The sequence below is a fragment of the Pezoporus occidentalis genome, unplaced genomic scaffold (genome assembly GCF_034315485.1).
Source record: "Pezoporus occidentalis ecotype Australia unplaced genomic scaffold, CSIRO_AGI_Poc_V1 ctg299, whole genome shotgun sequence".
Classification (NCBI taxonomy): Eukaryota; Metazoa; Chordata; class Aves; order Psittaciformes; family Psittacidae; genus Pezoporus; species Pezoporus occidentalis.
In genome coordinates this window covers 155,465-170,848 of record NW_026914929.1, presented here as the reverse complement: position 1 = coordinate 170,848, position 15,384 = coordinate 155,465, and the positions used below count along the sequence as shown (strand labels likewise).

Genomic DNA, 15,384 nt, shown 5'->3' with positions numbered 1-15,384 from the left:
GGCAGCCCCATGGCTCTCCCCTTGCAGGGCCAGGGCTGCTCCTGTGTCTGTGCTGGGACGTGCAGCTCCCTCCCAGCATGAGGGGGGGATTCAGGGCGTTAATCCCAGTTCCTTGTGGTTTTGTTCCGTGTTTGGGCTCTGCACTGATCAGCTCCCGGCTCGTGTGAGCCCTGCAGAGAGCTCCTTGGGAAACAGAGAGCAAAAAGTGACTTGGGCTGATGGAGCCTGGCCCAGGCTCTGGGATCCGGCCCCTCCTCACCCGCCGCCGTCTCTGCTTTAGTTCCTTGGCTTTCAAGTGGGATTTGCAGGAAGGAGGAAACGAAGGGAACTGAGGTCCCAGGTGGTGCCTTGTCTCCTGTGTGGAGAAACGGGACTTCATAGCACCGGCTTCGGCATTCAGCTGGTATCTCCGTCTGTGTGTGTGTGACAGCAGGCTTGCTGCCTGCAGCCCTGAGACAGGAGCAGGGACCCGCCTGGGGATGGATGGGTGCTGAGGGTGGGTGCTGATGGCTTCTTGTGCCGCCCTGGGGCTGTGCCTGTGGGCAGGGAGCTGAAGGAAGAGTTGAAAGGTGCTGGAAGTTGATGGCCTTAAGAGTTGGATGCTGTGATTGAGAAGACAATGCGGGAGCAGGAGGAGACCGGGTGGGGTGTGTGGGGAAGAGCAGCCCCTTCCCTGTCATCAAGGACTTTTGTTGGACCCGGCTGGTGTGGAGATAAAGGAGATTGCAGGAGCTCTGCGGGAGGAGCAGCAGCCTCAAAGGGTTAAGGGATCCGCGGGAGCCTGGAGGGATGCTCCCACCCTCTGCCAATCCCGGGAATCCCTCGTGCTAATGGAGCGCTCACCACATCAAAGGCTTCAATCGGGCCATCGACACCCCCTGCCTCCGGGTCCGCAGCCCCAGCTGCTCTTTGTCTGCAGGCAGGAGCGCAGCAATGTGGCTGCTCCCCAGCTTTGGGGCCGGCCTGGCCTGGGCTCTCCTCGGCGCGGCGCTGGGCTCCCAGCTGAGGTTGCAGGAAGGTTTGCTGTTAAAATCCCTGGGTTTGAGCACCAAACCCAGCCCCAAAACCCACGCTCCCGTGCCCCCGGTGCTGTGGCGCATCTTCCAGAGCAGGAAAACGCTGCCTTCCACCAGCAACGACCTGGGAGCTGCCTGTAGGGTGGAGGAGTTTAATGTCCCCGGCAACATCATCCGCGTCTTCGCTGACCAAGGTACAGAAACGCCCTGGTTCGGGTCCTGTCTTTTGGAAGCTCTTCTCTGGGCTCAGGTCTTGGTTCCGTCCTTCCTTGGCTGTCTCTTGGGTGCACGTAGGAGAGGCTGGGGGAGGAGAGGGCACTGCGGTGTCAGCTCTGGGCCCTCTGGATGCTGCGGGTGATGATTTACAGCTGGAAATGGTCCACGGATGAGGGTGTGGAGCTGTGCGAGGCTCTGTCCCGGAGCCACCTCCAGCAGCCCAGTGGTGCTGGTTTCATCCCAGCTGACCTGGCCCATGGGGCTCATGGTGGTGACGTGGCTCCTCCATGCACTGCGATGTGGGTGCAAGCAGCACCCAGCATGGGGCAGGGACAGGTTATGGCCATTTGGCTCAGTCCCTCCTCCTGTTTGTCCTCCTGAGGCCCCTCAGCTCTTCCTCCTTACCCAGTTGTCCTCTGGGTCCCTCCTCTTGTGCTTCCAGGTTTCCAGTGAAAAGCTTGGGCTGGCTGAACCAGGCAGGTTCCCAGCTCCTAAAGTTTGCTGCTGTTTGCTCTCCTGTCCCCTCCATCCCAAACACCCCCCCTAGCCTGGGGAAGACGTTAGAGCTGGGGAAAAACATGCACCAAGATGTTAAGAAGCATCCAGAGGAGGTGCCGGAATGGCTCTGTAGCATCCTGGTGCTGCAGCCCAGGCCAGCGCTGGTGCCTGCAGGCCTTTCTGAGGGCCGTGCCATGGGGCTGCCAACCCTTCCTGCACCTTCATCACCTCCAGCCAATACGTTTGGCTGCCCACTCCTGTCAGCCCCATCTTCCTCTCACTGTGCAGCCAAGAGCTCGAACTGGAGCTGCTCCTGCTCAGAGGAGCAGGATTGAACCCCCCTCCCCATCTCTTTCTCCTTTGTCAGGCCACTTCATTCACCACGGGCAGCCCCCGGGGCTGCTGTGCCTGCAGAAGCGCCTGTACTTTAACCTCTCTGTGCTGGAGGAGGGCGAGCGCTTGACCATGGCTCAGCTGGAGATCAAATTCAGGCACAACTCCTACCCCAGCCCCAGCCAGGGGCAGGGCTTGGACCTGAGGCTCTACCGCAGCTCCCGGCTGCCTCTGCGGGGGACGCCGGCCCCCGAGCAGGACCAGAAGCTGCTGGTGGAGCGTTCCTTTGAGCAGCTCCACAAGTCCCTTGTGTTTGACCTGAGCGGGGTGGCGAGGGACTGGAGAACGCACAGCAGGAACCTGGGCTTGATCCTGGAGATCGCGGGGAGCGGCGGCTGCGCCAGCATCAACTCCTTCCTGGACACATCCCTGCTGGTGGTGACCCTCAGCCAGCAGCAGTGCAGAGGTTCCAGGAGGAGGAGGAGTGCTCAGCACCCCCCCGTCACCCCCAGCAGCCTCTGCAAGCCCCGGCGGCTCTACATCAGCTTCAGCGACGTCGGCTGGGAGAACTGGATCATCGCCCCCCAGGGCTACCTGGCCAACTACTGCCTGGGCGAGTGCCCCTTCCCGCTGACCGCCGAGCTCAACAGCACCAACCACGCCATCCTGCAGACCATGGTGCACTCGCTGGACCCCGAGGGGACCCCCCAGCCCTGCTGTGTCCCCGTCAGGCTCTCCCCCATCTCCATCCTCTACTACGATAACAGCGACAATGTGGTGCTGAGGCACTACGAGGACATGGTGGTGGATGAGTGCGGCTGCAGATAGCGGCGTGTGTGCTGCAGGCCCAGCTGGAGCTGTGGATGGGTGCTGGAATAAATCCAAGTGTGTTAAATCCCCCCCCCTGTGCTGGTATTGAGGGAGTTTCCCATTGGTGCAGCCCTTCTGTTGATGCAGCCTCCCACTGGAGGTACCCTTCTCCATATGCAGTTTGGGGGGGGGGGCACTAAGGGGTAGGTGCTGGAGGTGATTTAGTAGGAGCTGGTGCAGCTCCACCTCACCTCCTGCGGGGTTATGATCGGCTCTGGTGCTGGTTCCATGCCCTCTTCTCCACGGGTGATGGCAGCATCAGGCTGGGAATCCCGGACCCCTGGTGCTTGGGCCGAGCTGCCGCTGGTGCCGGTGAGGAGCGTGCAGCCGCAGGGCTGCTGCTTTCCGGCTTTTTGGCTGAATGCTGTAGATGTGTGCAAACAGAAATGAGTGGTTTTAGTGAACTGCTGCTGGTGCTGCCCCCGGGGACGGGATGCAGCAGCTCCAGCCCTGCTGCAGGAAGAGGGAATGTTGTCGCTGCAGGAGCTGCGGCTCCAGGTGACTGAATCCCTTCCTGCAGGGCAGAGCCTGGAGCGGGCAGCGCCGGGTTCTCTTGCTGGGGGAACTGGGGTGGCCACGGGAGCCCATGGCTGAGGATGGGGTTGAAGCAGTGGGAGGTGATGCTCTGGGGCAGAGCTGAGGTGTGGGGGGGGGAGTTGCTCCCTCCCAGCCTGCTGGGAATCCGGGTTTAACTCACGTTGTGTGAAGTGATGTGACCGGGGTGCGTGCGTCCCTGCACCGGGGGCTGGGACCTGCCTGAACCTTGCCTGGAGCCCGAGAGCAGCCGAGCATCAGCCCAGGGCAGCCCCGCTCTGTCATGCCCCAGCATAGGTTATTTGTGGTTCAGTTTTCCTTTGGTGCCTGGGGGGAACAGAAGCAGAACCCACGTTAGACTTGAATTCGTTGTCTTTAGATGTGGACCTGAGCCCAGAGCCCAGCTCCTGCTTGGTTTGTTCGTGTGTTGCCTCCCTGCTCTGCTGCAGTATTCCCTTCCCTGCAGGGAGGCACTACAGGTTTAACCACTGTTAGGGCTGCTGAGGAAGAGGGGTGCTGTCCCCTGCAAGGGGGTTTCTGTCACCACCCTGGCATGAGGAGCAGAAGCCCAAACCAGGAGTAGCTCCAGGACTGTAGTTGTGTAGCTTGCCCATGTTTTCATGCCCTACTCTTTCTGGAGTAGCAGAAAGGACCAGAGCTCCACTCTGCTTTACCCCAGTGGCTGAACAAGAGCTATGCTGAAGCCCATTCCAAGCACTCAAATGGTTTAAGGGCTTAGAGTAGGGCTTGACCAAGGCAAAGGCAAGCAGGAGCCCTTTCTTTCACATTTAGTAAGTATTGTACCTGTGCTGGGGCAGGCTCAGCCTGAAGGACTCAGCTTACTTAACATAATAATGCCAGCTCCTTACCTGGTTCTACAACCTGATGGATGGCAACTGTCCATCTTCATCAGAGCCATAAGGAGGTGGGTTACAGTAACCACACATAGAGATGGCCTGGAGTAGCTGCACTGAGCTCACACACAAGGTAAAGCCCAAACACTGAAGCTGCTCCCAGACCTGGGTAAAAGCCATTCCCACATGCACTGGAGGAGGGAGACGTTCCAGGTGGGACTGCTCACCTCTGGAACCAGCCTCAGCCTTTGGTAACACCTGTGGCTCCCCTGCGCCTCACACACAGTCCTGGACCACCCCAGGGCTCACAGCAGCCCCCCTTGAGCCAGAGGAGGGGAGGGGAGAGGGCATTTAACAGGAGTGGTCACAGTTCATTGCTTACCCGTGTTTGCTCTGCACATCCCCACTTTTGTACTAGTCTGTGTTAAAAACGAGTAATAAACTTGAGGTTTATACAATCAGACTAAGTTTTAATGAACGTTGCATGATTTCATCATTGAGAGTTAGGGGCCACCTCGAATGCAAGAGCTGTTTATTAATATTTTTATTGATGACAAACAGGTTTAAAACAAACTGAGACAAAATCAAAAGAGTTAACACCGTGCTAGCACTGATGTCTGGATTTATAAAACTCAGAGTAACTGCTACAAAGGAAAAACCAGCACAAAGCAGAGGCAAGCATTCCCGTCAGTGAAATAAAGGGGGTGAGGGGAGAGGAAGGGGGACGGTAGTCAATGGATTGCATTGCACAGAGGGTACAGCTTCAACCTATCGGAAACGTCTACGCAGCTACGCAGCCTACAGAGGAAGAAAATTAAAAAGCCCTTCGGCAATGTTAATAAATAAAAGAGTCCATCTCACAGGAGGAAGGTGGCCTCTGGCTCCGGGCTCACGTTGAGTCTAAACTCTGGAGGCTTTTGATGAGAAAAGAATGGGTTTCACTTCTGAAAAGTTTCTTTTGCAGTTCTCGCTGCAGGACTGAACAAAACCCCCCCTGAACACCTGCTCCATGGTTATGTGCTCGCTACTCACGGGTTGTGGGGATGCTACACCAGGTCTGCACTGGGGAGAGACACTCCTGAAAAACTACAGCAAATACAGGTTATGAAAGCAGGTCAACGATCTACAGAAAGGACAGTGATGAAAGGGCTTCCCCCCAGCTACAAAAAGTGGGTTTTTACGTCATTTAAGTACATTCAGATGAGAGGTATTTTGAGTTCCCCCTCCCCGCCCTCCCCCCCCCTCCCCCCCCCAAAAAAGAGAATAGAAACACTCGGAGCCCTTTGAGTATAAAGCTAACTTAGACTTTAAAAACACCCAGGTTAGTGAATCCCACACTACTGTTGGTTGCCAATTGGGAGGTAGAGGCTCGGCTCATTTGGGGATTGGATAAAAATGGGGCTGGGGGTTATTGTCAATTCTCTGCCCTGTTTTTAAAAAGGTTTAGACAGAACTAAAATGCTCCCAGTGTTCCCATAGGACTTGTTTAAGACATGGGTACAACTCTGAAATTGGATGGCTTCTCTTAAGTGCTGTTTTCAGTTCTGACTTCCAGCTACTCCTCAAGCCAGCGTCGATGGCACAGCCATGGCCATGGCTCCGGGTTTGGTTCTCACACCTGAACCTGGCAGCGACCTGCGTTCCGCACCAAAGAAGCCCCACAAAAAGCCTGACCCAGTATCTCTAATGCCACCCAGCTCTCAGAGGCCACCTTCCAACAGCCGCCCGCTTTGTCCGTTTTCCCAACCTGCTTCATTAACATTGTAGAGTCTTTACTTCAAAACCAATATAATCCCCAGGTTCCACTACCTCTTCCCCAGGTCTGAGGGAGCGAGTCAAGCAGGCCCGTTAGCATCTTTTCCTCCAGGCCGAAGGGCACAGGAACCCATCCCCTTTCAAGCGCAAAATTCATCTTACAGAAAGGCTGTTTTTCACAGAGTAGAGTCCAGACAGTTGCCAATTGAAGCATACAGAAAACTTTGAAACCCTCCTCCCGCTTGAGCGCGCAGGCTCCTGTCACTCTAACTGCTATCCAATGTAGGAAGAAGAGGCTGATTGCTGCAACTTTAAATCACACTGAAAAGTTCTCAAGGTTGGTGCTCTAATTTAGTTTTGGTTTAAACTTTTTGTAAGCTTCTCAGAACAAGCATCTCCCCAGGTCCACCACTAAGGATTCAGAGACAAACTTCTAGAAATTCAGTGCTCCTTTGACAGGATCTCTTTAAAACCACCTTGTCACGAAAGACCCGTTCAGAATGTGGGCGACACGATGACACTAAGGATTTCAGAGCCAGTGTTGGACAACAAAACCTGCATCTCAGAGTTGAGCACCAGCCATGTTCCGCTGGATTCTGCTCGGCTTGCTGTCACTGAGTCAGGAACTCTCTCTCTTTCTCTCTCAGATACTCTGCTTCTACAATGTAAACAGTTACTGCTAAAATAGTACCCCTTTAAAACGAGAACAACTCTGAGATGAGGGTTTTCCTCTCCCCATCTGCTCTGAAAAGTAATGCCCTGCTCGCAAAGAGAAGTATGGAATGAAGTGAAACCTGCTTAAGGCCCTTCTCTTGAGCTTGTTGACTGGGGGAGCAGGGACTCGGCTGACCACTCATTTCAGGGGAGTTGCTTCCCAGTGAGGCGCCAGCCAGTCCTTCAGTGCGCTCTCTCCTCTCTGGTCAGGCTCCTGGTCTCAGTGAGCTTAGCAGTGGGCTCTCTCGCGCGCTCCTTTCTCTCTCTCTCCTCTCCGTTGGTTGGTTTCTTTCTCCTGTTGCTCTCACACAGTGGTGCTTCAGTTTTAGCAGTGGAAAACAGGTATCCATTTTATTTTATTTTTTTTATTACCCAGAATAAAATGCTGATGAACTAAGCTCCACACAAGCTTAGCTCTTCTTCCTCAACCTGAAAGCAAGAGAGCAAAAGCTGCATTAGGGACGTCACTAAGACAAACACTGCGTTCGTGAACTTTAACAGGGAGGAAGAAGCAGAGGAATGATCCTCGGGTGCCTTACACTCTAATACTGTGACAGTCCCGTCACTCCACCATGTTGATATGCACGTTCACCCTGGTAAGTAGAGTCCTGTGACAGCGCCACGTCAATCTGAGATTTAAACTCATCACCAAGGTAACTGTCCTGAAAACGAAAGCAAGCGTTAAACCTCTACCTCCTCACCCAGCCCAAGTGCTCCCTCAGCAAGCAGAGGACCCAGCAGCCCAGAGGTTTGGGGTTGGGGCAGGGATTTTTGTTTGGTTGCATTGGGATTTTTTTAAATCTACTCTTTTCTGCTGCAGAATTCCCATAAATACAAAGGGGTCTGCAATAGCCAAAGGCTGAACAGGCAAGTGGGGCAAAGTTAAGGCTTGAGCTGAAGTCTAGACATGCAGCATTGCACTTTATGCCCAAGTGTATGTAAAGTTCACCAAGGGGAGGAACACAAGTCGTTGAAAATAGTTTCAATTTCCATTTTCCTCAGTGCTAGGAAACAAGGATGCGCATGCACAGGAATCATCAACAGAAACCCCACTGTCCATCAGATCCTGCTTACCTGTGATAATTCGGGTTGGGAGAGCCCAGGCTGACTCATCTGTGATGGCTGACTCATGGAGATATACCCCTGAGTCAGTGGACCCTGGGAGAAGGGCTGGGAAACCACGTCTTGGCTCGCTTGACTATTTGGAAGGTTTGACTGACTGGTTCCAGGAATCCCAAAACGATTTTTCTGGCGCCCACCACGACCAGTCTTCCCTTTTGGTGCCCCACGTCCTGGAAAAGCGTTAATCCCAAGCAGCAGTGAGAAGCCTTAGACATGCAAACATGAGAATTAACTGTTTCTCTGAAGACTGGATCACTCACAAGAGGCAACATTTTGTATGTACTCAACGCAGTGCTGCAGAAAAGTAATGGAATGGTTCAGGTTGGGAAGGACCTTAAAGCTCATCCAGTTCCAACCCCTGCCATGGGCAGGGACCCCTTCCACTGGAGCAGCTTGCTCCAAGCCCCTGTGTCCAACCTGGCCTTGAACACTGCCAGGGATGGGGCAGCCACAGCTTCTCTGGGCACCCTGTGCCAGCGCCTCAGCACCCTCACAGGGAAGAGCTTCTGCCTAAGAGCTCATCCCAGTCTCCCTTCCGGCAGGTTAAAGCCATTTCCCTTCTCAGAAGTCTCTCTCCAGATTTCCTGTAGGCCCCTTTAGGTACTGGAACCACCAGCATAGACACAGCAAAGGGACACTCACTGAGGCTGCAGTGCTGCTGTGTTTGTACTCCATACAACTAACAGAAGTGCATCATCTCCTCTCATAGGAGGAGCAAAAAGCATTCTCTGACTTCAGAGCTACCCCGTGGGGTCTGTCCCAGCCCCCCTCAGCCCATACCTGCGGCTGGTCCGTTTGCTTGGCCGAAGTACCCCGGCGGTGGCATCGGTGGCATCACCAGGTTGAAAGGGATGGGAATGTTCATGGCAGTGACGTGGCTGGGGCCGGCACTGATCATCCCGATCTGGTCGTGGGTCTGGAAGTACATGTTGGATGGGCGGCCTGGGGAGGGGAGGAAAAGCCACAGTGATTCCAGGCATTTCAAAAGCAATTCATATTCCTGCTTTTGACAGGAATCGAGAACTTGGGAGCAGAATTTGAAAGGACAAACCTACCCCTGCCAGGAACCACCACTGCTCCCCCGTTCATCATTTACTCCACCTTTGATTTCAGATACCCATCTAACATGCTCATTCCTGCACAGTTACTCTTTTACAGCACCAGCTAAGGCTGTGTCCCTGCCCATGGCAGGGGGGTTGGAACTAGATGATCTTAAGGTCTTTTCCAACCCTAACTATTCTATGATTCCCAAAATACACACACTCCCTTTCCCCTCATTTTTCACTTGCTCTGCAGACACCAGAGCTCCTATAAACAGACAGCAAAATCCAGCCGTATCATAAACATTTTCAGTTCTTAAATTCTTCATTTTTCCCTACTGGCTCTTCAACCATTTAGAAGTTTGAAGTTTGTCAAATACCAGCCCCTATGGGCTTTGTTGGGAGGAAAAATTAAAACCTATGAAGATACTAATTTTGATAGTTTCCTTTACCTTGACTGCTGCGGTCATAGACAGATCCTGGAATAATAGCCTCCCGTGCATCATACATGGCAGTAGTCATGAAACGGGCACCCTGGAAGCATTAGAGGGGTTAGACAAAGCCTTTGCACAGAAACCTCTGCACTGCAACTTCAGCATAAGCTATTTTGGGTAAAAAAATCCAGTAAAACACCATGGATCACACATACTTTACAAGTGCTGAGTAAAGTGATTGTTCTAAAAGGAAAGCATCCAACTATCCTTTCAACTACATCATGACAAGAAAATGAAAAGATTCTACAGCCCATCTCACACTGTGAAACATTTGATGAATTTTCAGGCTATTTTCAGGTTCTGATGATAGTTCTTCCCTTGCTCTATTCCTGCCACCACCCTGTGATGGCTGCTGAGCTGCCCCCTCCCCCAAATGCTACAGGACTAAGTATAAAACTTGTAGGTTGAGGATTAAAGTACAACGGTGTAAGTAAATGTGCCTCCTGAGCTTGCCATTTCTACACAAACCAGTTCTTTTATGCTTCATTCACCTCAGAATTTACCCCCTCATAAAATTTTGCAGTAAACAGCTATAAAAAAGCACCAAAAAGGGTTTTCTACTTAACTTACAAACAGCTGAAGCAGCAACTTACTTGGGTCACACTGCATTAACCAGGCAACAAAAATGGGAAGTTACAGGGGTGTGAGGCTATGGGGATAACTGTTTATTCCATTCATTTATAATTAATCAAATCCCCATTACTTCATGCCACAACCATGTGAGACTTACTGGGTTGATGGTGTTGACGAGCTTCCGGGGCTTGCTGAACTGCATAAGGCTTTCCCGGAGGTTGTTCAGTGGTCCCTCCACCAGCACCTTCTGCTCCTTGTAGTAATTCAGCAGGTGATTCCAGAGTGGCTGTTTAGACAGAGCTTTTGGGTTCCCAACAATAATTACTCCATACCTGCAGCAACAGCAGACACAGAAGGTAAAATTAACTTTGACTAAAACTAAAACCATCTTTCAAACTAAAGCAATGACTAAATGTCAGAACAGCCTCAAAGTCCACCTCTTCCACAGCACATCGGGCACCCAACAGCAGCCCATGGTAGGTGTAACCAACCCTGATACAGTTGTTTTGTTTAACACAGATGATTTCTGTACTGTGACAAAACACCTGAAAGGAGACTGCAGCAGCCAGCTGCTCAGTATCATAAGCTTCCTTATGCAGGTTTGCCAAACACACCAGTGTGCTCAATCAACCATCACCCTGGATTGGCTGGAAAGCCTGCAGAACCCAAGGAAGCCAAGCAACAGTGCTGATTCCAAATTACCCTTCTCAGTAATCAAACCCACTGAGAGAAGCAAAATGATAAATGGTTGCTGGAAAGGGTAAAGCAGCAGATGAAGGGTACAAAGGGGAGCAACGTGGCAGCTTCTACAAACTACTGATGCCAAGTGGAAAGGTTCATTAGGTTGAAATTGCTTTTGGAAGTTGTAGGGAATGTGGAAATCACTCAAGGCTCCCTTAAACCAGGTGGGGAAAGGGTCCACAACCCACAAAACACAGACCTTCTGTTCATGGGTCTGTACCAGTGCTTCAGTAGACTGAAGTAGGTCTCTAGAATAGATTAGAGTTTGCCCAATTTTGATTTACCTTGCTCTTGTAAGAGCTACATTAAGACGCCGGGGGTCATTCAGAAACCCTATCCCTTGGTGCTCATTGGCCCTCACACAAGAAAGGATAATAAAGTCCTTTTCTCGTCCCTGGAAGGCATCCACACTTGCAATTTCCACTTCCTGAAACAGAAGAAAACATGTAAATCACAGAAGCACAGTGCAAAACAGCTCTGCTACCAACAGGCATTACAACCTGCCTTGGCCATGCAGTTCCCATCAGTTGCTGAAATTGTTATTTTTGTAATGACAAATGATTTAGTAATTCCACTGGTCACTAAATAGTTTCCCTAAAGGAGAACAGACAGTCTCAGTTCAGGACAAATTACTTTTATGTTCACTGCTTTATGGTTCTCACATTTCCCCAAACCTGGCATTTGCACTATGGAAAGCATCCCTTTCCTAGCTATTTTGCCAAAAAGACTTCTGACTATTCCAAAACCTCATAGTAGAACAGGTCTAAATTACCACTGCTGCTCTCAGCCTCTGAGAATCCTGAAGCAGAGGGACAGATCATTTCTGGCAGAAGTAAAAGTATTTCCACCAAATTTTCCTTCAATGAAAACACTGACCAAGTCCTCACTATTGCAAAACAGACTATATTAAACATACAACAGTCTTGTTTGTAGCAACAAATTTGAATGTTTGGTAGAGGAGTTCCACTGATGGGAGGATGTGTTCCCAAGCAAATAAATAGTACATCCATCAGAATTTATGGTGCTTGGTTTCCTTCATGTCTCCTGGCATGATGCTTTTATTTAAGGCACAACTGACTGAAGCTTTTCCACAGCTGAAGCACTAATGACCTCTCCTTTCTGTGCCTCAAGGAGTCCTCAGAGGATGGACTCACTGAGTTCAGAGTCCATAACAAGGCACTCTCCTTTATGTGGCCAACTGCTCCCCTGACATTTATTGGCATTTGATACCTCCTCAACTTTTCCCCCAGTCTATTTTAACCACAATCTCTAAACCCCCCCCCCCAAATTGCTAAAGAATAAACAGACTGATGCCTAAGAAGCCAGACTGCAAGTAAAAATATTGTGAAGTTTCACAATATCTGACTTTTCTAGCTTCTCTGCATCCAAGTGTTCCCATGTGCACAAGCACTGTACCTGGTAGAGCTTTGTATGCAAGGAGCCACTGAACTGCATGTACTGCACCAGATAGGATCGCTGCCCTTCGTAAGGGGTTATAATGCCAATCTGATCTGGTTTGGCACCAGCTTTCAATAGCTTTGTAGTTATCTTCTCCACATTGGCAGCTTCCGTCCTGGAAAAAAAGAGATTTTTATCTGAGGAGAATCAACGCGTTAGGTTGAACTTCTTGCAAGCTAATGGGTCTGAAAAACTTGGAACACAAATGCTGAGCTGACCTTTGCCAGCAAGGCTGCTTCAAGAAAAAGACCATTCTGTGCTGCTTGAGCACTCTGATTAATCCAGCTTCATCTCTGCAGGAACATTAACCACTATCAGCTCTTGACTTAGGCCATGCACAGATATTCTCAGCCAGAGGAATACGGGCAAAAGGACCATCTCAAAAAAAAAAGCCTCAGAATGACACAAATTTCTCCTTAACATATAAATCCACCTTCTCACCAACACAACCAGACTTCCTGGCCACCATTCCAAGATGGAACTTCTTAGTAGAGTTCAATGTACACATGTACTTTCATGAGTGAGATCATTAAAAACGTTCCCTGTCCGCAGTGCAAACAGATACTTCAGTTGCTTTATCTTCGAAGTTTTATATATATAATGTTTTTAATGCCAATCCCCATGTCAGCCAACTGCTGTGGTGTGTGTTTGTGCACAATCTGGGTGGCTGCATTCAGTCTTGCACATGCTGCTCATCAAACACAGATTAAAAATAACCCGGCAGATATATTTCATGATTTGGTCTGGTTTTCCTTCCAGGCACATGAGCAAGTGCATCTGACCAAAAGGAGCAAAGTGTTTTAAGCTCACTCTTTAAAAAAAAAAAAAAAAGAAAAAGAGTTGGGATGTACAGAAAAAAAAACAACCAAAAAACCCCATGTTGTGGTTTAAATAAAGTCACCCATAAATCACTCAGTCGCTCTCTCACTCCCCCCCTTTTTGCCCTCCCCCTGCTCCCAGAGGGATGGGGAGGAGAATCAAAAGAATGCAACTCCCACAGGTTGAGATAAGAGCAGTTTAGTAACTAAGGTACAACACAAATCACTACTGCTGCCGCCAATAATAATAATGAGAAAGGAAATAACAAGGGAAGGGAACACAACACCTCACCACCAGCCGACTGATAACTCGCCCCCCCCCCCCGACACCTAGTCCAACCCTGCAGTGCCCCAGCCCTTCTGGGTGACTCCCAGTTACATCCTGGGCATGACGTGCTGTGGTATGGAATACCCCGTTGGTCAGTTTGGGTCAGGTGTCCTGTCTCTGCTTCCTCCCAGCTTCCCCTCCTCCCTGGCAGAGCATGAGGCTCACAAAGTCCTTGGTCAGACTAAAACATTTGAGCAGTAGCTAAAAACATCGGTGTTATCAGCCCTGCTCCCAGGCTGAAAGTCAAAACCACAGCACTGCACCAGCCACTAAGAAGGAGAAAAATGACTGCTACTGCTGAACCCAGGACACCCCACAAAAAAAAGAACAAAACAGAATAGACAAAATTAAATTCTCATCCCTTACACACCCCTGCCAAAATTAAACTCTGCTTCAGGAGCTACTGGAATTCTGGCCTCAAAATGCAACCTGATCAGTATTTCCTGTTGCAACTGCAGTTTACTTGCTGGCCCAAATTCATTCCACACATTAAGCATTTAATTGTCTCATGCTCCTTATGCTACCAGTGAAAGAAAACACACCTCCACAGAACAATTCCAACCCACTTAATATCTGAACTGCTCCCACTGGAAATGCCTTTTTCTCTTCATTTACTGGGAAGAGAGCTTAGGGGAAACCAGTTCCAGGATGCAGCTCAGCCTGCACCATCCTTGCTAGCAGCTTTGATTATACAAAGCACATCAACAACTTCATCAACAGCTGTTAATAGCTAATAACAACATTTCATTCATTTAGAAGAATTACTGCAGAGCATAAGGATCAACAGCACTGAACGCTGCACCCAACACAGGATACATCTGACGGCTGTGGGCTGGCTCATTTGAATACCATCTTCACAGAAACAGAAAGTAACTCTTCTTGGAAATCACAAGCCTTTAGTTAGCTGTTAATGCCTTTATTCAGGGCAAGGCCACCACAAGTCATGGAAAATAAAGAATACTATGAATTTTGTTGCAGAAATTCTAGATAAAGAAATTCTTAGATATTTGGTCTGCAGTGGGAACCACATACTGCTCTTTCTCTTGACTTCAGTACTTGTAACCGTCTCCAAGGGATGCGATAAGATTAGTAACAGATTCATTTAACAATCTCCCTTACAATATGAGATACACTGGGATGATGTATCTTTAAGTAATCTTATATCTCAGTGCTGAATTTTCTTTACCTGTTTAAGTAAGAGGTGCCCGAGCTGGCAATTTCTTCCTGTCCTTGTGTAACGTAGAAAAACATTGGTTTATCTGGCTGTGGCCACTGGAAATCAAACCCTTTCTTCACACGGTCCGCTGAAGAGCACAAAGAAAGTAAAATAATTTTTAGCACTGTTTTACTAGCAAGAACATACGTTACTTTCATATCAAAGCACCTTAAAGACTCAAAACAAGTCCAGTGGCAAGTCTCGCTAAATGAATGTATTAACACAATCATCCAGATGAAGGATGAAAGGAAGGGTTCTTTAAGGAATGGAAAGGAATTTGCAGGACTACTGTTCTTGCTTACCTGCAGTGACACCATTCTGGAGTGAACCCTCATAGAAGATGTTGGATGGGAAAGCGCTAAGTGCGGGATGCATGCGGTACTGCACCTGCAGGCGGATCGGCCGGATCCCCAGCACCACCAGCCTCTCGAAGAGGCTCTGAGACAGCCCAGCCTTAGCAGCTTTCTTACACATCACAACAGGACCAAGCTGGCAGTGGTCACCTACAAGAATAAGCTGTGGAAAAGGAAGTTGGAAGATCTCTAAGTTTCTATTTTCTGAAACTTGCCCAGTAGCTACAAGCAACAGCAATATCCTGCTATAAAATATTAGGAACTAACTAGTCTGACCGGTAATAAGCTTCAGATCTAATCTCAGGTTTATAAATCTTTAGTGTCAACTAGCTTTTTGGCTCATCATTTTCAAGTAAAATCTTGTTCAATCTCTAGCATTTGACATTGTCCCACATGACATGTCCTTGTCTCTAAATTGGAGAGACATCAATTTGACAGATGGACCACTCAG

At 49.7% G+C, this 15,384-nt stretch overlaps 3 protein-coding genes across 5 annotated transcripts in view; 1 reads left to right on the top strand and 2 right to left on the bottom strand.

Annotated features, from left to right (window-relative positions):
- Window positions 1-15,384, bottom strand: part of DDX49 (DEAD-box helicase 49) — a 139,843-nt gene that overhangs the window by 25,225 nt on the left and 99,234 nt on the right. The window lies entirely within an intron of this gene.
- On the top strand, window positions 647-2,962 carry GDF1 (growth differentiation factor 1). Its single transcript, XM_062626835.1, has 2 exons — window positions 647-1,210; window positions 2,098-2,962. The coding sequence occupies exons 1-2, from the start codon at window positions 934-936 to the stop codon at window positions 2,889-2,891; spliced, it is 1,071 nt and encodes a 356-aa protein (XP_062482819.1). The 5' UTR covers window positions 647-933; the 3' UTR covers window positions 2,892-2,962.
- Window positions 4,837-15,384, bottom strand: part of UPF1 (UPF1 RNA helicase and ATPase) — a 34,591-nt gene continuing 24,043 nt past the window's right edge. For all 3 annotated transcript variants that reach the window (XM_062626831.1, XM_062626829.1, XM_062626832.1), the window contains 10 exons: window positions 14,883-15,096; window positions 14,551-14,668; window positions 12,177-12,333; window positions 11,045-11,187; window positions 10,177-10,351; window positions 9,405-9,486; window positions 8,693-8,854; window positions 7,865-8,082; window positions 7,330-7,452; window positions 4,837-7,219 (listed from right to left, as the gene is read on the bottom strand). In XM_062626831.1, coding sequence (XP_062482815.1) covers window positions 7,333-7,452; window positions 7,865-8,082; window positions 8,693-8,854; window positions 9,405-9,486; window positions 10,177-10,351; window positions 11,045-11,187; window positions 12,177-12,333; window positions 14,551-14,668; window positions 14,883-15,096 — 1,389 coding nt within the window. In that variant the 3' untranslated portion in view covers window positions 4,837-7,219; window positions 7,330-7,332. The remainder of the gene's footprint in view (window positions 7,220-7,329; window positions 7,453-7,864; window positions 8,083-8,692; window positions 8,855-9,404; window positions 9,487-10,176; window positions 10,352-11,044; window positions 11,188-12,176; window positions 12,334-14,550; window positions 14,669-14,882; window positions 15,097-15,384) is intronic.

What these genes read in the sequence shown, in the direction of transcription:
- GDF1 (XM_062626835.1), top strand. Translation starts at nt 934, where the DNA reads ATGTGGCTGCTCCCCAGCTTTGGGGCCGGCCTGGCCTGGGCTCTCCTC. An exon ending in CCGCGTCTTCGCTGACCAAG is followed by an intron (nt 1,211 to 2,097) that starts GTACAGAAACGC and finishes CTCCTTTGTCAG; the next exon opens with GCCACTTCATTCACCACGGG.